At 41.4% G+C, this 23,117-nt stretch overlaps 1 protein-coding gene across 1 annotated transcript; it reads left to right on the forward strand.

The window, feature by feature from the left end:
- The first annotated feature begins 1,304 nt into the window (after window positions 1-1,304).
- Window positions 1,305-4,503, forward strand: LOC133568299 (ras-related protein Rap-2b). The gene has a single exon (XM_061920154.1). The coding sequence runs from the start codon at window positions 1,610-1,612 to the stop codon at window positions 2,156-2,158; it is 549 nt and encodes a 182-aa protein (XP_061776138.1). The 5' UTR covers window positions 1,305-1,609; the 3' UTR covers window positions 2,159-4,503.
- Window positions 4,504-23,117: the final 18,614 nt, after the last annotated feature.

Consider the following 23,117-nt stretch of genomic DNA (forward strand, 5'->3'; position numbering starts at 1 on the left):
AACAGTTCGAGATGCTACCTCAGTAGAAGCATTTAAGTCTCACCTTAAAACTCATCTGTATACTCTAGCCTTTAAATAGACCTCCTTTTTAGACCAGTTGATCTGCTGCTTCTTTTCTTTCTCCTATGTCCCCCCCTCCCTTGTGGAGGGGGTCCGGTCCGATGACCATGGATGAAGTACTGGCTGTCCAGAGTCGAGACCCAGGATGGACCGCTCGTCGGGACCCAGGATGGACCGCTCGCCTGTATCGGTTGGGGACATCTCTACGCTGCTGATCCGCTTGAGATGGTTTCCTGTGGACGGGACTCTCGCTGCTGTCTTGGAGCCACTATGGATTGAACTTTCACAGTATCATGTTAGACCCGCTCGACATCCATTGCTTTCGGTCCCCTAGAGGGGGGGGGGGGGGGGGGGGGTTGCCCACATCTGAGGTCCTCTCCAAGGTTTCTCATAGTCAGCATTGTCACTGGCGTCCCACTGGATGTGAATTCTCCCTGCCCACTGGGTGTGAGTTTTCCTTGCCCTTTTGTGGGTTCTTCCGAGGATGTTGTAGTCGTAATGATTTGTGCAGTCCTTTGAGACATTTGTGATTTGGGGCTATATAAATAAACATTGATTGATTGATATATATTTGTACCATGAATTGATTAACGTGGACCCCGACTTAAACAAGTTGAAGAACTTATTCGGGTGTTACCATTTAGTGGTCAATTGTACGGAATATGTACTGTACTGTGCAATCTACTAATAAAAGTATCAATCAATCAATCAATCAAAAGTTCAAATCCCGTCCGAGTCATACCAAAGACTATAAAAATGGGACCCATTACCTCCCTGCTTGGCACTCAGCATCAAGGGTTGGAATTGGGGGTTAAATCACCGAAAATGATTCCCGGGCGCGGCCACCGCTTCTGCCCACTGCTCCCATCACTTCCCAGGGAGTGATCACATGGGTCAAATGCAAAAAGTAATTTCGCCACATATAGTGTGTGTGTGTGACTATCATTATTACTTTAACTTTTAATATTTAGCCCTGCGATGAGGTGGCGACTTGTCCAGGGTGTACCCCGCCTTCCGCCCGATTGTAGCTGAGATAGGCGCCAGCGCCCCCCGCGACCCCGAAAGGGAATAAGCGGTAGAAAATGGATGGATGGATGGATGGTATTTAGCTCGATTTAAGTGTGCCGTGCCCACGTGACCTCAGCAGAGGCCAATTTGTCCGGACAAAGCCCCTGAACGCACCACCGTGCATGTGTGCGCGCGGGCGTGGGTCACTGCCACTTTAAGAAAGCGGAAGTGAGGCTGCGAGCTGTTGACGCTGCGAGGATGTGGGCAGGAAGTGCCATGCAGAGCCAGCAGAAGCCTTCACGCTTCTCGGCGCACTTCTTGCACAATCGTGTCGGCGCCACCAAAAATGTCCCTCGGTTGACGCCGCCAGCCTCCAGGGAGCGGACACTCTCCCCCCCGGCGTGTGAGCCCCGAACGCTCGGTGTCGGTTCCCCAAATCCGGACGAGGGCGCCGCTTTCTGGGCCTGCTCGCTGTGAAGACGTCAAAGGAGGCTCCGGACAAAAAAAAAAAAAAGGATACATTCTCTTTCCCCCCTCGGCCATGAGGGAGTACAAAGTGGTTGTTCTCGGCTCGGGTGGGGTCGGGAAATCCGCCCTGACCGTGCAGTTCGTGACGGGCTCCTTCATCGAGAAGTACGACCCCACCATCGAGGACTTCTACCGGAAGGAGATCGAGGTGGACTCGTCGCCGTCCGTCCTGGAGATCCTGGACACGGCCGGGACGGAACAGTTCGCCTCCATGCGGGATCTGTACATCAAAAACGGACAAGGCTTCATCCTGGTCTACAGTCTGGTCAACCAGCAGAGCTTCCAGGACATCAAGCCCATGCGGGACCAGATCATCCGGGTGAAGAGGTACGAGAGGGTGCCCATGATCCTGGTGGGCAACAAAGTGGACCTGGAGGCCGAGCGAGAGGTGTCGTCCGGGGAAGGCAAGGCTCTGGCCCAGGACTGGACCTGCCCCTTCATGGAGACCTCGGCCAAGAATAAAATCTCTGTGGATGAACTCTTTGCAGAAATAGTCCGACAGATGAACTATTCCACGGTTCCTGCCGGACGTGACAAGTGTTGCTCGTGTGTTCTGCTCTAAACAATCACCTTTTCTCTTCTTTTTTTTTGAAACTGAACAAAAAAACAATCTTTATTTCGCACCTGTTGTCTTATGGTTTCGCACAAATCAAACGGACAACAATCTGACGTAGGGCTGGGCGATATGAGCGAAAATGTATCTCGACTTATTTTTACTTAGATTCGATATATATACCTCGATATATTTTTAGTTGAAAGTATACATAGAAAGATATTCATTTTTGAGCGATAGTCAGTGATTGACAACTGTACTGTAAACACTTTTATTAACCCAGTTAGTCAAGATAGGTATTAACGGCACAGAATAACTGTTTAAGTAGCACAGAATCACATAATGTAAATAAAATAGAACAATTTTATTTCTACGTAAAATAAATAACATGGTTGTGCAATTGGCCCTGCGATGAGGTGGTCAATTGTCCAGGGTGTACGCCGCCTTCTGCCCGATTGTAGCTGTGGTAGGCGCCAGTGACCCCAAGAGGGAATAAGCGGTGGTAAATGGATGGATGGATAGTTGTGCAAAAACTACACAATGTCTCAAACTTAGATACAAAAATACATTTGCAGGCTGGCACTTTGTGATTTCACTTCCTGGTTCGATGACCTGCTTTATCTTGCCTCTGATTGGCTTGACCCTAACCAATCGTGACTCATCATAGTAAAGGAGGAAGGGGAGGGCTTTAGTAACCCAAGGGGGGAGAACAAGAAACAACAAAAAGGCAATATTTGGTCATTTTAACGTGAAATACATTATATCGATATCACGATATTTTCTTACTTCATATTTTGTTTAAAAATATATCGATACATCTTCCGAACTCGATATATCGCCCAGCCCTAATCTAAAGTATAATAGTCCAGGAAACGTGTTTACATTGACAAAGTACTTGAATGTTATTGTTTTCAAATATATAGCTTTGTATAATATGACACTTCTCTGGAAACGTGCCTCAGTGGGAATGTCTTATTGTGAAAACCTAAGAGACATTGTTGGGTTTTTTTTTCCTTCTCATGTACTGTTTTAATCTCTCGTGCTCAGTGGTGGAGTCAGTGTTAACGTCGCTCACTTTGAAGACATTGTGGTTAAAAAAAACAGAAAAAAACTAGGGATGGGTTGTTTGACGTCGGGGAAAATTAATAATTCAAGTTATTTCGTTGAAATATTTCTTATTTATTTTAGATGGCTTACTTTTACAGCTAATGCTGTGCAACAGTCTTCTCGGCTTGAATAAACAGCGCCCCTGCTGGTGACCTGCTTATACTGCACTTCATTTTGCCATGTGACTAATCTAAGACAACAGGGGTGTCAAAGTCAAAGGCCAGATCTGACCCACAAATGAAAGATATAAGGCCCCCAGGATGATACTTGATTACTATTAAAAGCGGCCCGCATGCTGCTGTTTTAAACGCACCAATACTCCATCAGTGTTGGTGCTAGGAATTTTCAAAACCCATCAAGTCATATCAATGGGGTCCCACGGTAATTTTTTTGGGGTCCCACTGTTTTTGTAAGCATTTTGAAAACAAATGATAAATGCATGCATTATCATAGTGTTCATTAGATTGTGTTCTGGAAAACGGTTGTCAAACGTTACTTAATTCATTAAAAAAAACAATACAAAAGAAAACACATTTATGCAAAAATAAATGTATTCAGTTATAAACATTCTTTCACTTTCTTATTTCATTCATGGATCTAAACTTTACCGCTGCTGGTAGTTTTTTCTAAATTTTTTATTGTAATAATTTCAAAATGTGTTTCTTCTATTTTTGGCCAAAGTTTAACAAAGAAAACTCTGAAGTTGTCTTTATTTTTGAGTTTTAATGCCATGATTTTAATAGTCCGTGTGTACAGATTTTTCTCCCTGCGGCCCCTGAGCTCAAATGACTTTGACACCCCTGTAATATAATAATAAACCCATCCCGAGTAATAAGTAGATTTAAAAAAAAAATGTGTTTCCCTTCTCCAGTGTGTTGGAAGTGTGTTACCAGTGGAACTTAGTGCACAAGGACCTTAGTGCGCTGCTTTGGCTGCACGGGGTCACGCCATGACGGTTGACCTCATGTCAAGTGCCTTCCTGCGACTGTGCCAAGTCAGCCAGTGACGAGCCCTCCTTCCTCTGCAGTGCGTCTCCACGCCAATCAGAACTTAGCTTTTTTTTTTGTTTGTTTGTTTCCCCTCTGAGTCAGGCCCAATGTGGAGGTACTGCAGTGAAGAAGCCATGTTTAATCTTTTTCCTTGATGATGTGATGACATTTTTATTGTAATTCTACCTTTTGGACAAATCTGTGATCAACTTGTCAGTTTTGAGAGACTTGTAATACAAAAGGCATTTTATGTACCAATGAGGGCTGTGCTTGTTTGTCAGTCTGAATGCAATATAAGAATGTGTGTGTGTATATGTATATGTATATATATATATATATATATATATATATATATATATATATTTGTGTGTGTATATATATATATATATATATATATATATATATATACAAACATATGTATGTATATATACAGGTGCTATTCATTATATTAGAATATCATGAAAAAGTTGATTTATTTCAGTAATTATATTCAGAACGTGAAATTTACATATATCAATTCATTACACACATAGTGATATATTTGAAATGTTTATTTCTTTAAATTTTGATGATTAGTACTGACAATTACTGAAAATCCCAAATTCAGTATCTCAGAAAATTTGAATATTAGTTACGACTAGTACCAAAAAAGATTTTTTAGAAATGTGGGCCGACTGAAAAGTATGAACATGGAAAGTTTCAGCATGTACGGCAACCAATACTTAGTTGCAGCTCCTTTTGCCTGAATTGCTGCAGCAATACGGCGTGGCATGAAGTCCACCAGTCTGTTGCACTCCTCAGGTTGCTTTAATAGTGACCTTCAGCTCTTCAGCATTGTTGGGTCTGGCATCTCGCATCTTCCGCTTCACAATACCCCATAGGTTTTCTATGGGGTTAAGGTCAGGTGAGTTTGCAGGCCAATCAAGAACAGGGATACCATGGTCCTTAAACCAGGTACTGGTAGATTTGGCAGTGTGCAGGTGCCAACTCATGTTGGAAAATGAAATCTTAACCTCCATAAAATTGGTCCGCGGCAGGCAGCAAAAAGTGTTCTAAAACTTCCTGGTAGACTGCTGCGTTGACCCTAGACCTCAGGAAACACAGTGGACCAACACCAGCAGATGACATAGCACCCCAGACCATTGCCGATTGTGGAAATTTGACACTGGACTTCAGGCAACGTGGATTCTGTGCCTCTCCTGTATTCCTCCAGACTCTGGGACCTTGATTTCAAAAGGAGATACAAAATGTACTTTCATCTGAAAACATAACTTTGGACCACTCAGCAGCAGTCCAGTCCTTTTTGTCTTGAGCCCAGGCGAGACGCTTTTGACGTTGTCTCTTATTCAAGAGTGGCTTTACACAAGGAATGTGACAGCTGTACCCCATATCTTGCATACGTCGGTGCGTGGTGGTTCTTGAAGCACTGGCTCCAGCTGCAGTCCACTCTTTGTGGATCTCCCCCACATTTTTGAATCGGTTTTGTTTGACAATCCTGTCCAGGGCGCGGTTATCCCTGTTGCTTGTACACTTTTTTCTACCAAAGCTTTGTCTTCCCTTCGCCTCTCTATTAATGTGCTTGGACACAGAGCTCTGGGAACATCCAACCTCTTTGGCAATGACCTTTTGTGTCTTGCCCTCCTTCTTTAAAGTATCAATGGTCATCTTTTGGACAGTTGTCAAGTCAGCAGTCTTCCCCATGATTGTGTGTCATACAGAATCAAAACGAGAGACCGTTTAAAGAATGGACAAACTAAAGCTGCTGTCTGTCTGTCTGCTGTCATAAAGGTTTGATTTACACTTGTTGAATTGCAGGAAATAGTGTCAAGGGAATTAAACACTTCCAGGGTCAAACTGGCTGCAAATAGCATTATAAACAGTCTTTAAACCACAAAAATGAGTTAATTTAAAATGAGCACTCCAGTCAGATCTTCAGTGACACAAATCCTCAAGCCTCTAACTTGTTTTAACATTTGTAATTGTCATGCAGATGATAAAAGAAGTGGAAACATATTCAAAAGGAAAATGTAAAACAGATTACACGTCGCCTGTGTAAAAACTGAAACAGAAAATATTGTGCTTTTACTAAAATGTAAAAAAAATATGTATATAAAAACTCAATTTATAAACATTTGCAAGCGTAAAAAGAAGTTAACATTTAGAGTGGCTTCAACAACAAAAGTCCAGTCTTTACTGACACAGATGCACCTCGTGTATCTCATTTGTCAACTTTTTCATTTATCACCTCAATAAATGGTTACCTTTCGCATTTCAACCAAAATGCTACCTGGTACCGGAGAATCGATGTGAAGTCAATTTTTAGTACTTTTGCATGTATTGCTAAATGTTAATGCTTCAATTATAAAATCACATTTTTTAATGCAACATTTAAAAATGAGCTAATTAACTGAGAAATGTCAACCTGTCCAGTTATGACTTGGTTTTTTTTTTCTAATGACATTCTAAATTGAAAGTATCATATTGTAGACTTTGCATGCCGTTGCCCTTCCAAGGAGGCAGCTTTATATAGGCTCCATCTAGTGCAGGGGTAGGGAACCTATGGCTCTAGAGCCAGATGTGGCTCTTTTGATGACTGCACCTGGCTCTCAGATAAATCTTAGCTGACATTGCTTAACACAATAAGTAATGAATAACTCCACTGGTAATCACAGTGTTAAAGGCCTACTGAAATGAGATTTAAACGAGGATAGCAGGTGCATTCTATGTGTCATACTTGATCATTTCGCGATATTGCCATATTTTTGCTGAAAGGATTTAGTAGGGAACATCCACCAAAAAGTTTGCAACTTTTGGTCGCTAACAGAAAAGCCCTGCCTTTACCGGAAGTCGCAGACGATGACGTCACCCGTTGATGGCTCCTCACATCGTCACATTGTTTTTAATGGGGGCCTCCAACAAAAAGAGCTATTCGGACCGAGAAAACGACAATTTCCCCATTAATTTGTGCGAGGATGAAAGATTCGTGTTTGAGGATATTGATAGCAATGGACTAAAAAAACAAAAACAACAAAAAAAACACGATTGCATTGGGACGGATTCAGATGTTTTTAGACACATTTACTAGGATAATTCTGAGAAATCCCTTATCCGTCTATTGTGTTGCTAGTGTTTTAGGGAGTTTAATAGTACCTGATAGTCGGAAAGTTGTATCCACGGGTGTGTTGACGCACCCGTTGGTGTGTTGATGGAAGTCGACGGCAGCTGTACGGACAGCACGAGCTCAGCTGATCTCCGGTAAGTGGCGACTTTTTACCACAATTTTCTCACCGAAAACTGCTGGTTGACATGTAATCGGGATCCATGTTCGCTTGACTGCTCTGATCCATAGGAAAGTTTCACCTCCGGGAATTTTAAACAAGGAAAAGCTGTGTGTTTGTGTGGCTAAAGGCTAAAGCTTCCCAGCTCCATCTTTCTTCTTTGACTTCTCCATTATTAATTGAACAAATTGCAAAAGATTCGGCATCACAGATGTCCAAAATACTGTGTAATTATGCGGTTAAAGCAGACGACTTTTAGTTGTGTGTGTGCGCAGCGCTAATATTTCCTAACAGTCCGTGACGTCACGCGTACACGTCATCATCCCGCGACGTTTTAAACAGGACACTTCGGGAGAAATTTAAAATTGCAATTTAGTAAACTAAACCGGCCGTATTGGCATGTGTTGCAATGTTAATATTTCATCATTGATATATAAACTATCAGACTGCGTGGTGGGTAGTAGTGGGTTTCAGTAGGCCTTTAAAAATAACGTTCAAAATATAAAACATTCTCATACATTTTAATCCATCTGTCCGGTTTGTACCGCACCTGTTCAAGAAGTCGCATTAATGGTAAGAAGTATTTTATTTACTGTTGTTTAGCTTCAGAATAAAAATGTTATTAAAAAGAATACAAGGCTTATTTTTCTCTAAAAATTGTTGGTCTTACTTAAAAATGCACGCATTTAGTTCTAGTCAGTGTTAAAAAAAATACATATATCTATATGGCTCTCACGGAAATACTTTTAAAAATATTTGGCTTGTATGGCCCTAGTGTGTGAATGTGAGTGTGAATGTTGTCAGTCTATCTGTGTTGGCCCTGCGATGAGGTGGCGACTTGTCCAGGGTGTACCCTGCCTTCCGCCCGATTGTAGCTGAGATAGGCGCCAGCGCCCCCCGCGACCCCAAAAGGGAATACGCGGTAGAAAATGGATGGATGGATGGGCTATCTCAGCCAAAAAGGTTCCCGGCCCCTGATCTAGTGGTATGCCAAAAAAATTAAATAATTAAAGTACAGTGTTTTATTTTCCTATATGCTACCCCACCTTCTTTTCAAAAACGGTGTTACTGTTCAAACTGTGTGGTATGTTACAATGGCCAAACATGGTAAATATACTTGTTTAAAAAAAATTCTGCCTTGTTTTTAATGAATACTTAGGCCTACTGTGCTACTGTATTTAATGTTGGTCATTATGCCAATTGTTTTCTGAGGTGGTACTTGCTGAAACATGTTTCAGAATCACTGGGCTACAATGTGTTTCCTAATCCGGGAATAGTCTTTGCCATTAAGCTGAATGTGCCAGTCTGGTCATATGTTGCGCCCTACAAATATTCATACCGTAAGTTGTGTACTTTGTTCACACCTGGGGATTGATTGTAACATGAATCTTAGCTGTAGTTTTCATTAACAAATTTGTAGATGTTGTGATTGCCATGTAAATGCTCCAATGCTCATCTGTAGTACGTCTATGGCAAAGCTATAGAATATTAGCATCAAGCTAACACATTTTTCAAAAAGGCAGAGCCCCATTTGTGTGTTCATCATTTTCTATCAGGCTTTTTTTGAATTGCCAACGTTGCCCAGAGGCAGTTTGGCCGAGTCTGGATTGTTTCTTAGCCAAGTGTTTGAGCCGGGGTTTAGTCAGCAACAAAAGGTATCAGAGTATGGCACCGTTAGAATAGTTTTCACCAGTTGAAGATAAACATGCAGCCCCGATCAGACCCCCGACCTTTAACTTTCATGTCAGTTTGGCAGGCGCTCTGATCTTTTTGAACACGCATCACCTTATATTTCTGTTTCATGTACAAACCCCAAAACCAGTGAAGTTGGCACGTTGGTAAAAAAAACATAAAAACAGAATACAATGATTTGCAAATCCTACCGCCCGATTGTAGCTGAGAGAAGTTCCAGCGCCCCCCACAACCCCGAAGGGAATAAGCGATAGAAAATGGATGGATGGATGGATGGATGGATGGATAGACTGCAAAGACAAGATATTTAATGTTCCAACTGAGAAACTTCCTTTTTTTTTGCAAATAATCATGAACTAAGAATTTAATAGCAGCTACACATTGCAAAAATGTTGTCACAGGAGCATTTTTACCACTGTGTTACATGGCCTTTCCTTTTAACAACACTTAGTAAACGTTTGGGAACTGAGGAGACCAATTTTTTAGCTTTTCAAGTGGAATTCTTTCCATTCTTGCTTGATGTACATCTTAAGTTGTTCAACTTTTCAAGTTTTTCAATAGGAGACAGGTCTGGACTACAGGCAGGCCAGTCTTGTACCCGCATTCTTTTACTCTGAAGCCATGCTGTTGTAACACGTGGCTTGGTATTGTCATGCTGAAATAAGCAGGGGCGTCCATGATAACATTGTTTGGATGGCAACAACTGTTGCTCCAAAACCTGTATGTATCTTTCAGCATTAATGGTTCCCTTCAAAAGTTAGCCATGCCTTGTGCACTAATACACCCCCATACCATCACAGATGCTGGCTTTTGAACTTTGTGCCTACAACAATCAGGATGGTCCTTTTCCTCTTTGGTCCGGAAGACATAACGTCCACAGTTTCCAAAATCAATTTGAAATGTTGACTCGTCAGACCACAGAATGCTTTTCCACTTTGCATCAGTTTATCTTAGTTTCTGGGTGTTGTTGATAAATGGCTTTGGCTTTGCATGGTAGAGTTTTAACTTGCACTTACGGATGTAGCGACGAACTGTAGTTATTGTCAGTGGTTTTCTGAAGTGTTCCTGAGCCCTTGTGGTGATATCCTTTACACACTGATGTCGCTTTTTGATGCAGTACTGCCTGAGAGATCGAAGGTCACGGGTATTGCCGCTTACATGCAGTGATTTCTCCAGATTCTCTGAACCTTTTGATGATATTACTGACTGTAGATGGTGAAAGCCCTAAATTCCTTGCAATAGCTGGATGAGAAATTCACAAAGTGGTGACCCTCGCCCCATCCTTGTTTGTTTGACTGAGCATTTCATGGAAGCTGCTTTTATACCCAATCATGGCGCCCACCTGTTCCCAATTAGCCCGTTCACCTGTGGGATGTCCCAAATACGTGTTTGATGAGCCTCCCTCAACTATCTCTGTCTTTTTTGCCACTTGTGCCATCTTCTTTGAAATATGTTGCTAGCATCAATTTCCAAATGAGCTAATATTTGCAAAAAATAATAAAGTTTTTTCAGTTCGAACGTTAAGTATTGTCATGACGTGGACTTTGGGGTGTTTGTTTTCCCAAGATGCAAATAAAGTTGGACCGGACGTGGCTTGGAGATAAACACATGATTTTATTTTAACTCTAACAAAAGGTACAAAACTAAAGGCGTGCACAAAGGCAGAGAACAAACTTGACTATTGAAACAAAAACTAGCACTTCGGCAAAAAACTACGAACATGAAACAAATAAACACTTACTGTGACAAGAATACACAAAAACCCATGTGGCAAGAAACGAGCAGCAAGAAAACTATGGCAGCATGACAATGGCATGAGTAGTAAGGATATCAGATAGCATGGGTGTCCAGGAGGTAATGTCGCCAGGCCGACTGCCTGGGTACTGCAGGCTTAAATAATAACGATCTGATTAGTGACAGGTGGGCGAGTGCAAAACGTGAGACAGGTGAAACTAATGAGTAGTCATGGAAACAAAACAAGCAAGAGTGCACAACAAGGAACTATAAAGAGTCCAAAAAACAAACAGCAAATGGTCAAACAAAAACATGATCAACAGACATGACAAGTATCTTGTCTTTGCAGTCTATTCAATTGAATATACAGTAAGTTGAAAAGTTTTTTAAAAATCATTGTATTCTGCTTCATTTACCATTTACACAACATGCCAACTTCACTGGTTTTGGGTTTTGTATAAATGAAAGTCATTCAGTAAATGTAATTTCTCGCAAAAGTCGTGTGCTCCGAGGTCGCTTCCTTCCTGTTACCAAGCGGTGTCACTGACACTCTAATGGGTGTCATCATACACACCAATTAGAGAAGTCAGACCTTGTGGGGACCGAGTTATTCAAGTTTCGTACTGCATCAAAATTACTCTTTTCATAAGCTGGTGTACTGTTAAAAGAATCCACTTACGGGCGGCATAGAGTGGCCGTGCCAGCAACTTGAGGGTTGCAGGTTCGATTCCCGCTTCCGCCATCCTAGTCACTGCCGTTGTGTCCCTGGGCAAGACACTTTACCCACCTGCTCCCAGTGCCACCCACACTGGTTTAAATGTAACTTAAATATTGGGTTTCACTATGTAAAGCGCTTTGAGTCACTTGAGAAAAGCGTTATATAAATATAATTCACTTCACGTCACTTCACTTATTACACGTGGATTTAAAGGTGATTTGTTACTCCAATGACACCTTGTGGGTACATTTGATGTCATTTGTGATTTGTGTTGACAAGTGTGTTCCACAACATAAACATATAGTACAGGGGTCTCTAAAGCGCGGCCCGCAGCTAGTTATTTTATGGGCCGCGGCCCATCTTAAAGATACAATTACAAAAAAATAATTGCCTATGCATATGATAATTAGTTTTTTTTGTGCACAATGTAAAACATTTTTTTATAATGCCTCGGGATCCCCCAGTAGGAGCTGGACGAAGTGGTTGGGGATAGGGAAGTCTGGACCTCTCTGCTTAAGCTGCTGCCCCCGCGACCCGACCTCGGATAATCGGAAGAAAATGGATGGATGGATGGATGGATAGATGGATATTTTAAAATAAAAAAACTAACATGTCAGTCGCAAAAAAGTGTTTGGCATGTCACTGTAAATAAATAAAACAGTAGCACTGATTTTCACGGTACAAATCTGGTAGCTCAGTTGATAGAATTTTACTGTAAAACGTACCGTGTTTTTTTTTTTTACTGTAAATATAAAACTGCATTTTTACAGCAAAATTCTGGCAAGTTATCTGCCCAATGTTACCGTAAAAAAGACAACTGTAGATTTTACCGTGTACTGTTGTGAATAGAATAACAGTACCACTAGTTTTTTACAGTAGAAAACTGTAGCATTTCATGGTAAAAAAAAAAAAAAAAAAGGACTTTAATGATGTATTATTTCCAGGCTTTAGAGTTCCCAATAAAAGGATGTGGCAGGGCCAGATCTGGTCCTGGGCCTTGAGTTTGACACCTGTGATTGAGAGATGTAGGTGTTGAAAGTACAAATATCATTTATTGATATATGACTTATTTTTAACACTTTTATGAGTGGGGACCTTTTGGGTCCTTTTTTCTATACTTTCAGTGTTCAAAAAAATAATACTGAATCGAAATCAATGTTGTTATTATCTATTGATCCATCTCAAGCTCCGATAACTTAAATGTTGAAGTAATTTCGACTGTTTGGGAGAAAATACTCTACATTTTGTTTGTTTGCTCTTTGAATAAAACAATGATTTATTTGAAAAATATAAGGGCATGAAATATAATTATTTTATTTACTTTATCCTAACAGATAGGTGTGAAGTTGATTTATTTATATTTAAGTGTTGTGAGTAAAAACAAATTACTTATTTTTAACACTTTAATGACTCAAACCCTTTTGGGTCCCCAGGACCTTTAACAGTCACCAACATTGAGAGGAGCTCTAATTGTTTAGCAAAATTCCTTCATCCATTCTTCAGTGTGGCCCTCAGTGGAAGACCCCTCTGTTACATTATTTCATCAAATGTGGACTGCAGACCACAGGTTCCCCCAACCTTTTTCTTAATGTAAGCATTATTTCCAAGTGCGTGGAAAACACAACTCACCACAACGCTGATTCAGTAGGAACGCTGGCATATTCCCTGTAGGGGGGTGTGTGGCCAGTGCGCCTGCAGGAGCAAAGGTCACCGCCTCTGTCTATGGTGCTGAGGACGAGCACCATCAGATGGGGGCGGGGCATGTGCTGACAGCGAGACACAGCTGACAGGTGATTAGATTTCACAGGTGGTACGTGTTAATCTAATCGTCTGTTGTCTTTAACAGTAAGCGGCCGAGAGCAGGAGAGGAGAAAGGATTCGGACGTGAGTGAAAAGTCAGGTTCTACTGGAGAAAGACTTTGACAAACAATCCACGCACAATAAAACTTTGTTAAAACTGCACGCTTGGAACTGATAGGAAGCAACTTCTACATTCCCCTTTGCTGAAAAGCTATCCAAAGACTTTTGTTTTTTACACATTTTCGCTAGCTTGTGGGTTTATGTATGTGATGCGTTTTATATATATATGTTACGGTTCAGACCCCTGCCAGCGCCGCTCGTCCATCTGTGCGCCACTCGGGGCACGCCCACGGGCGCACACATCCAGGAACGAGCCGCGCGCGTCCCCGCCCTGCAGCAGCTGCCAGCTGCAATCAGTCACCTGCAAACTTCACACCTGATGGTAATGACGGAGCTGCCTTTATAGACCTGGACAACCTGCCATCACTGGCCGGATTATAGCCATCTGTACCTGACTCTTCCCGTGTTTCTCCTGGATCCCCTGTTGTTCCCCTTGCCCCCCGGACTGCCTTTTGGATTCTCGACCTCCCGCTTGGACACGTTTTCCCACGGACTTCCGCGTTACTTCACTTCCGTCAACATTTTGGTAAGACATCCTTCAGCTAATCTACATACATAGCCTTACACCATACACACTTGAGTTTTGATCAGACTTCATTTCCTTGGTTTATTCATTAGCAGTATTAGTATTATTAGTATTATTATTAGTAGTACTACAGATTTATGTATATATTTACTATATATAATAAATCTTTGGAGATACTGCCACCTGGTGTTCGTTTGCCGTCACCTCCCTTTTAGTCAAACAAAACAGTATAATCCGGCCAATTGATTAGGGACCTGACGGCCGAGTACCTTAGCCCTGCCCCAGTGACTTTCGTTCAGCCCCCCCTGAATTTTTTTTCTTTCTCCTCCTCTTCTCCCATTCACTGTCTTTTTCTTTTTTCTTTTTTGCTCCACACGGGAGGATTTGTCTTGTCCCGTCAACATGTCTTGGAAGGGGATGTTCAGTAGCAATATTAGCAAAGAGGAATTTTCTCGTCGCCTGGACACCCTCTTCCCACCCTTAGAGACTGTTCCTCAGTCTGCAGGAAGCGTCTGGCATCCGATTTTGGAGGGGGGGGATAGTACTGGTGGCTGTGCTGGTGTGGCGGCGCAGTGGCACCCAGACAGGCTACCCCCTGCCAAACTAATTCCACCTGTCTTCTGCTTTTCTCAGCCACAGCCACCAGTTCCCTGGCTAGCCTCCGAACTAGCACCAGTTCCCTGGCTAGCGACCGAGCTAGCTCCAGTCCCCAGACTAGCCTCTGAGCTGGCACCAGTCCCCAGACTAGCCTCTGAGCTGGCACCAGTCCCCAGGTTAGCGCCCGAACTAGCACCAGCCCCACAGCTAGCCTCCGAGCTAGCGTCTGTCCCCGAGCTAGCCCCTGAGTTAGCACCAGCCCCACAGTTAGCCCCCGAGCTAGCGACAGTCCCCGAGCTAGCCTCCGAGCTAGCAGCAGTACCCGAGCTAGCGGTAGTCTCCGAGCTAGCCTCCGAGCTAGCGGCAGTCCCTGAGCTAGCACCCGAACTAGTGCCAGCCCCAAGGCTGAACCTCTCGTTTCCACCAGCTCCCTGGCTGGCCCCTGTGTCTCCACCAGCTCCCAGGCTGGCCTCGACCTCTGCCCCTCGGCCTGTAGCGCCGACTTCAGTACATCGGCCAGCTCCTCAGCTGCCCTCCTCGTCTTTGGCTTTGACGTCTGCTGCTTCCACGCCGCAGATGACGTCCGCTGCCTTCACGCCGCCGTCTTCCTATGCCTCTACGCTTCAGACATCACCTCCTCGTTTCTGGCGAGACGCACCATGGCGTCACTCGCGTCCGCCTCCACGACTTCCAAGATGGTGCCCGTTCCTTGGTTGCCCGCCTCGCCGGCGTCAGCTGCATTCTACTCGCCGTCGCCACCAGACTCGTCCCCGGTGGATTCGGGGACACTTGGGCTGGCGACCCACCACCAGTTCGCCCCTCCGCCCTCCCTTGACTTTTGTTCCTGTGCTCTTGGTGTTTCGACCTGTGGGACATCTGGAAGCTGTCCATAAGAAGGGGGGTACTGTTACGGTTCAGACCCCTGCCAGCGCCGCTCGTCCATCTGTGCGCCACTCGGGGCACGCCCACGGGCGCACACATCCAGGAACGAGCCGCGCGCGTCCCCGCCCTGCAGCAGCTGCCAGCTGCAATCAGTCACCTGCAAACTTCACACCTGATGGTAATGACGGAGCTGCCTTTATAGACCTGGACAACCTGCCATCACTGGCCGGATTATAGCCATCTGTACCTGACTCTTCCCGTGTTTCTCCTGGATCCCCTGTTGTTCCCCTTGCCCCCCGGACTGCCTTTTGGATTCTCGACCTCCCGCTTGGACACGTTTTCCCACGGACTTCCGCGTTACTTCACTTCCGTCAACATTTTGGTAAGACATCCTTCAGCTAATCTACATACATAGCCTTACACCATACACACTTGAGTTTTGATCAGACTTCATTTCCTTGGTTTATTCATTAGCAGTATTAGTATTATTAGTATTATTATTAGTAGTACTACAGATTTATGTATATATTTACTATATATAATAAATCTTTGGAGATACTGCCACCTGGTGTTCGTTTGCCGTCACCTCCCTTTTAGTCAAACATAACAATATATATATATATATACATATATATATATATATATATATATATATATATATATATATATATATATATATATATATATATATATATATATATATATATATATATATATATATATATATATATACATATACATACTACTATATATACTACTTGTACAATAAGACTATGTGCAATAATAGCAGCACTTTACCTTACATGCCTGTATAAAAAAAAAAATGGGGAACCGGTACGTTTTAAACAAAGTACAGTACCGTTTTTAATTCATTAGTACTGCGTTATTACACTAGTACCGGTATACCGTACAACCCTAGTCCCATATAAAAAATATATAACAAAGACTTTCTATTATTACACATCTATGAACAAGTGTCTAGACTCGAGAGGGACATGAACAAGTTAAGTCAGAGAAAATGCTGTCGTTGAGCAATTATTAAATTTTTCTGTGCGGCCCGGTAGCAAAAGCGTCATGGACCAATACCTGTCCCTGGTCCGGTGGTTGGGAACCACAGCTGTAGCCTGTCAGCAACAGCTCTAGCAGGGAGAAAACCATAACAGGCCACTTCCTGTGTTGCGGTAGCTTTCTGCAACATAGCGAAACTGACTTTTACTTCCTCAGCCAGTAGATTCAACTGGCACAAAGAAAAGGAGAAGCGAGAGTAAAGGTCGACTGGAGTCCACGGTTATTTGATTTGAGGAAAGGAGTCAGGAGGTTGGATGACATGACACCGCCTCAGTGGCCACTATTAACTCTACAATAGGGTTGTACGGTATACCAGTACTATTATAGTATCGCAGGACTAATGAATCAAAAACAGTACTATACTCTGTTTGAAAAGTACCAATTTCCAATTTATTTATTTTCAAAAAGGACATGACAGCGTGCCGTCGTCACGTCATGACGGGTTTACAAGCAAAGGAGCATGTTTGGCAGCGCGCACACACAGAGTACTTACAAACAGACACATTGTGTAGACAGAAAAGGGAGAATGGACGCATTTTGGTCTAAAAACTAAAGATAAAGGTGAAGTTATAACACTGAAATGCCCTCAGGAAGAAGTGCTTTAAGACATGGCTAGTTAGCTAGCGGCTAATGTCCAACTGCAGTCGGCAGTGTTTTAGCTACTTCTAAATCACTAATCCTCGCCTCCATGGCTAACTATTTAGCTGTTCCTCACTGCAGGACGAGGAATAGCAAAAAATGTTTCACTACACACCGTAGGAGGATACAATAGCTCACCGGCGTCACAATGCAAACAAATGCCATGGGTGGATCTACACCTGACATCCACTGTAATGATATCAAGTACAAGAGCGTATCTAGTCAATACTACTATGATTACGTCAATATTTTTTATCGTCACAAAAATCTTTTTTTTTCTTTTAAATTAAAATTATGTTTATAAATTCACGAAATACGTCCCTGGACACATGAGGACTTTGAATATGACAGATGTATGATCCTGTAATTACTTGGTATCGGAGCAATACCTAAATGTGTGGTATTATCTAAAACTAATGTAAAGTATCAAACAAAAGAAGAATAAGTGATTATTACAATTAAACAGAAGTGTAGATAGAACATGGTGAAATAGAATATAAGCAGATATTAACAGTAAATGAACAAGTGATTTTTACTGTTTGTCCCTCAAAATGTTGACAAAAAATTGAATGATAAATGACACAATATGTTACTGCATACGTCAGCAGAATCATTAGGAGTCTTTCTTTGTTGACTTACTACTAAAAGACAAGTTGTCTAGTATGTTCACTATTTTATTCAAGGACTAAATTACAATAATAAACATATGTTTAATGTACCCTAAGATGTTTTGTTAGAATAAAGCTAATAATGCATTTTTTTTTTGTGGTCCCCTTTATTAAAAAATTATTGAAAAGTATGAAAATACATTTTGGTACCGGTACCAAAATATTGGTATCTGGACAACCCTACTATTCAGTAAGCTGTACAGTTGATTGTTATATCATCATGTTTAAAAGTGACAAGACCATGTTTATGTCAAAGATCTGGCCGTTCATGCAGGGTCATCACTTGGTTTTCAGTTTAAAGAGTGGCTTGTTTGGGTCCAAAGACATCAAAATTAACTTTCTTCTATCAATAAAACACAAAAATCCATACTATTAGGAGTAAGAATGGGTAACGAACTCGGTACTCTTAAAGGTAACGAATGACTTCAATAGGTATTACGGGGTATCCATACCCAAAATATCAAACGGCACAAGGTTCAATCAGTCAATGTTTATTTCTATAACCCTAAATCACAAGTGTCTCAAAGGGCTGATACCTTTGTTGTACGTGACGTCATACCATTTGGCAAGGAAACATGCACTCAATCAGCTGGACTGACTAAGTAAAGGTTAAATATATATTTTTTTGTGTTTTCTTATTTTCTGTCCTTATTTTGTCATGTCTGCTCTCTCACTTTGGTGCCTTATGTCAGTGGTTCTCAAATGGGGGTACTTGAAGGTATGCCAAGGGGTACGTGAGATTAAAAAAAATAAATCTAAAAATAGCAACAATTAAAAAATCCTTTATTAATATATTTATTGAATAATATTTCAATAAAATATAAATGTAAGTTCATAAACTGTGAAAAGAAATGCAATAATGCAATATTCAGTGTGGACAGCTGGATTTTTTGTGGACATGTTCCATAAATATTGATGTTAAAGTTTTATTTTTTTGTGAAGAAATGTTTAGAATGAAGTTCATGAATCCAGATGGATCTCTATTACAATCCCCAAAGAGGGCACTTTAAGTTGATGATTACTTCTATGTGTAGAAATCTTTATTTATGATTGAATCAATTGTTTATTTTTCAACAAGTTTTTAGTTATTTTTATATCTTTTTTTCCAAATAGTTCAAGAAAGAACACTACCAATGACCAATATTTTGCACTGTTATACAATTTAATAAAATCAGAAACTGATGACATAGTGATGTATTTTAATCCTTTATCCCTTTTTTTTAGGGGGTACTTGAATTAAAAAAATGTTCACAGGGGGTACTTCACTGAAAAAAGGTTGAGAACCACTGCCTTATGTTGTGAAAATGCGGCAATACTTTTTTATTTTCGCTAGAGGGCGGCCTAGTACAAAAAAACAGTATTAACTGTGCGGTTTTGATACTCAATCCAGCAGGTTATTGAATTTCTTTTTTGTTTAGCCTAAATACATTATATATATATATATATATATATATATATATATCCATCCATCCATCCATTTTCTACCGCTTATTCCCTTTCGGGGTCACGGGGGGCGCTGGCGCCTATCTCAGCTACAATCGGGCGGAAGGCGGGGTACACCCTGGACAAGTCGCCATCTCATCGCAGGGCCAACACAGATAGACAGACAACATTCACACTCACATTCACACACTAGGGCCAATTTAGTGTTGCCAATCAACCTATCCCCAGGTGCATGTCTTTGGAGGTGGGAGGAAGCCGGAGTACCCGGAGGGAACCCACGCATTCACGGGGAGAACATGCAAACTCCACACAGAAAGATCCCGAGCCTGGATTTGAACCCAGGACTGCAGGACCTTTGTATTGTGAGGCAGACGCACTAACCCCTCTGCCACCGTGAAGCCTATATATATATATATATATATATATATATATATATATATATATATATATATGTATATACATATATATATATATATATATATATATATATATATATATATATATATATATATATGTATATACATATATATATATATATATATAATTATACATAAACATATATTTTTTTTACTGTTAATATGAATTTATTTGGATGTGTAAATTTTCTATGTATCTTATTAAATATACAATCTAATACTGATTAGTGATAATTATTTATGTATTCAGTTTTTTCTATTATTATGATACACCAAATTTAATATCTGAAGTTCATTCCACATACTTTACCACTGCATACTATTGTGTGATTTATACTGCATACGCTACTTGCTTTCAGGTATTATTACCACAGCATAAATGGACCACATTTTGCCCTCAGCTGCAACTTGAATCTGGTTTCTTTTCTTTTTTTTATTCCAAACACAGCCTTCAACAGATGTATGGTAATATTTTGGACAAAAATATCCCCCTGGCTCTGCTTGGCTTTCCTCCCAGTTGTCTCGCTGGAGCCCCCAGAAGCTCAGACAGATTCTTCCTTTGTCCGTCAACTAAGAATAAAGGTGACCTCACAGGTATGGTGCACACTTAGACTGAGCGTTGGTGTGTGTTTTGACATGCTCTGTTTCCTCTTAAGACCAAGTAAACAGCCCCGGAACATTACACTCCTTTGTCGTCGTGCATGATGTCAGATTATCTCATCAGTATGGAAATACAGCGGGGCAGAAAAATACAAAACCCAAAACCAGTGAAGTTGGCACATTGTGTAAATGGTAAATAAAAAAATAATTCAGTGATTTGCAAATCCTTTTCAACTTATATTCAATCGAAAAGACTACAAACACAAAATATTTGATGTTCCAACTGAGAAACTTAATTTTGTTTTGCAAATAATCATTCATCTTAGAATTTAATAGCAGCAACACATTGCAAAAAAATTGGCGCAGGGGCATTTTTACCACTGTGTTACATGGCCTTTCCTTTTAACAATTGGGAACAGAGGGGACACATTTTTGAAGTGGAATTGTTTCCCATTCTTGCTTGATGTACAGCTTAAGTTGTTCAACAGACCGGGGTCTCCGTTGTGGTATTTTAGGCTTCATATTGCGCCACACATTTTCAATAGGAGAAAGGTCTGGACTACAGGCAGGCCAGTCTAGTACCCACACTCTTTTACTATGAAGCCACGCTGTTGTAACACGTGGCTTGGCATTGTCTTGCTATAATAAGCGGGGGTTGTTGCTGCAACATATGTTGTTTCAAAACCTGTATGTGCCTTCACAGATGTGTAAGTTACCCATGCCTTGGGCACTAATGCACCCCCATACCATCACAGATGCTGGCTTTTCAACTTTGCGTCCATAACAGTTTGGATGATTCTTTTCCTCTTGGTTCCGGAGGACACAACAGCCACAGTTTCCAAAAGCTATTTGAAATGTGGACTCGTCAGACCACAGAACACTTTTCCACTTTGCATCAGTCCATCTTAGATGAGCTTTGGCCCAGCGAAGCCGACGTCGTTTCTGGGTGTTGTTGATAAATGGCTTTGGCTTTGCATAGTAGAGTTTTAACTTGCACTTACAGATGTAGCTACAAACTGTAGTTACTGACAGTGGTTTTCTGAAGTGTTCCTGAGCCCATGTGGTGATATCCTTTACACATTTGAACTCACAACCTACCGATCTCAGGGCGGACACTCTAACCACTACGCCGCTGAGTATACCCAATCCTGGAACCCACCTGTCCCAATTCGCATGTTCACTGGTGGAATGTTCCAAATAAGTGTTTGATGAGAATTCCTCAACTTGCTCAGTCTTCTTTGCGGCTTGTGCCAGCTTTTTTAAACAAATATTAGCTCATGCTAATATTTGCAAAGAAAAAAAAAAAGTTTTTTCAGTTCGAAAATGAATTATCTTGTTTTTGCAGTCTATTAAACTGAATATAGGTTGAAAAGGATTTGCAAATCATTGTATTCTGTTTTTACCATTTACACGTGACAACTTCACTGGTTTGGGGTTACGTATTTAGTCACCCACCAAATGTGCAAATTCTCCCGCTATGAGAGACAGAATGGGGGAAAATAATCCAGGAAATCACATCGTAGGATTATTTTTAATTGATTGGCAAATTCCTCTGTAAAATAAGTATTTGGTCACCTACAAACAAGCAAGATTTCTGGCTTTCGCAGACCTGTAACTTCTTCTTTCAGAGGCTCCTCTGTCCTCCACTCATTACCTGAATTAATGGCACCTGTTTGGCCTTGTTATCTGTACAAAAGACACCTGTCCACAACTTCAAACAATCACGCTCCAAACTCCACTATGGCCAAGACCGAAGAGCTGTCAAAGGACACCAGAAACAACATTGTAGACCTGCACCAGACTGGGAAGACTGAATCTGCAATACGCAAGCAGCTTGGTGTGAAGTAATCAACTGTGGGAGCAATTATCAGAAAATGGAAGACATACAAGTCCACTGATAATCTCCCTCAATCTGGGGCTCCACGCAAGATCTCATCCCGTGGGGTCAAAATGATTACTAGTGATGGGTTGATGAGGCGTTGATGACGGGATTGATTTGTTGATTGGTTATTTATTTATTTATTTATTGAACATGCGGTAATAATAACATGGACCGACTCAACTGACACTGATTTTATGACCTAGTATAGGGGTCGGGAACCTTTTTGGCTGAGAGAGCCATACAAGGCAAATATGTTTATGAATATTTCCGTGAGAGCCATATCATGTTTTTGTTTTTAACACTGAATACAAATATATGCGTGCATTATTAAGAAAGACCAACATTTTTAGTGTCGGAGTTATTTGTTGATGAACCCCAAGATGCAGAGACAGAGGCAGGCATAGAATATGAAAACATGATTTAATTACAACTAAACAAGAACAAACAAAAAGCATGCACGTGGGCGGAATAACAAACTAAGGGAGCTAGCACTGGAAGCTAGACAACAAAAGGGAACTTTAGCATGGAAGCTAGTGGATAGCAAACAGAAAAACTGGAAATAACTAATGCTAACAGAAACAGCTTACCGCTACGACGACCAGGACAAAATGTAGCACGACAGGTAGTAGCTGTAACAAAACGACATGACAGGTAGCACGACAAGAGTGACATGTGGCAACGACAATACAATGATCCAGCAACTGACACAAGACAAAGCAGGTACAAATAGGAGCAGGCTGATTGGCAACAGGTGTGGCCAGGTGCCAATCAACCACAGCTGAAGAGGAACACAGCACTCAGGGAACAAG

This window comes from Nerophis ophidion, linkage group LG14, assembly GCF_033978795.1.
Source record: "Nerophis ophidion isolate RoL-2023_Sa linkage group LG14, RoL_Noph_v1.0, whole genome shotgun sequence".
In the NCBI taxonomy this organism is placed as follows: Eukaryota; Metazoa; Chordata; class Actinopteri; order Syngnathiformes; family Syngnathidae; genus Nerophis; species Nerophis ophidion.

Bases quoted from the DNA above. Each gene is read 5' to 3' on its own strand.
- LOC133568299 (XM_061920154.1), top strand. From the start codon at position 1,610: ATGAGGGAGTACAAAGTGGTTGTTCTCGGCTCGGGTGGGGTCGGGAAA.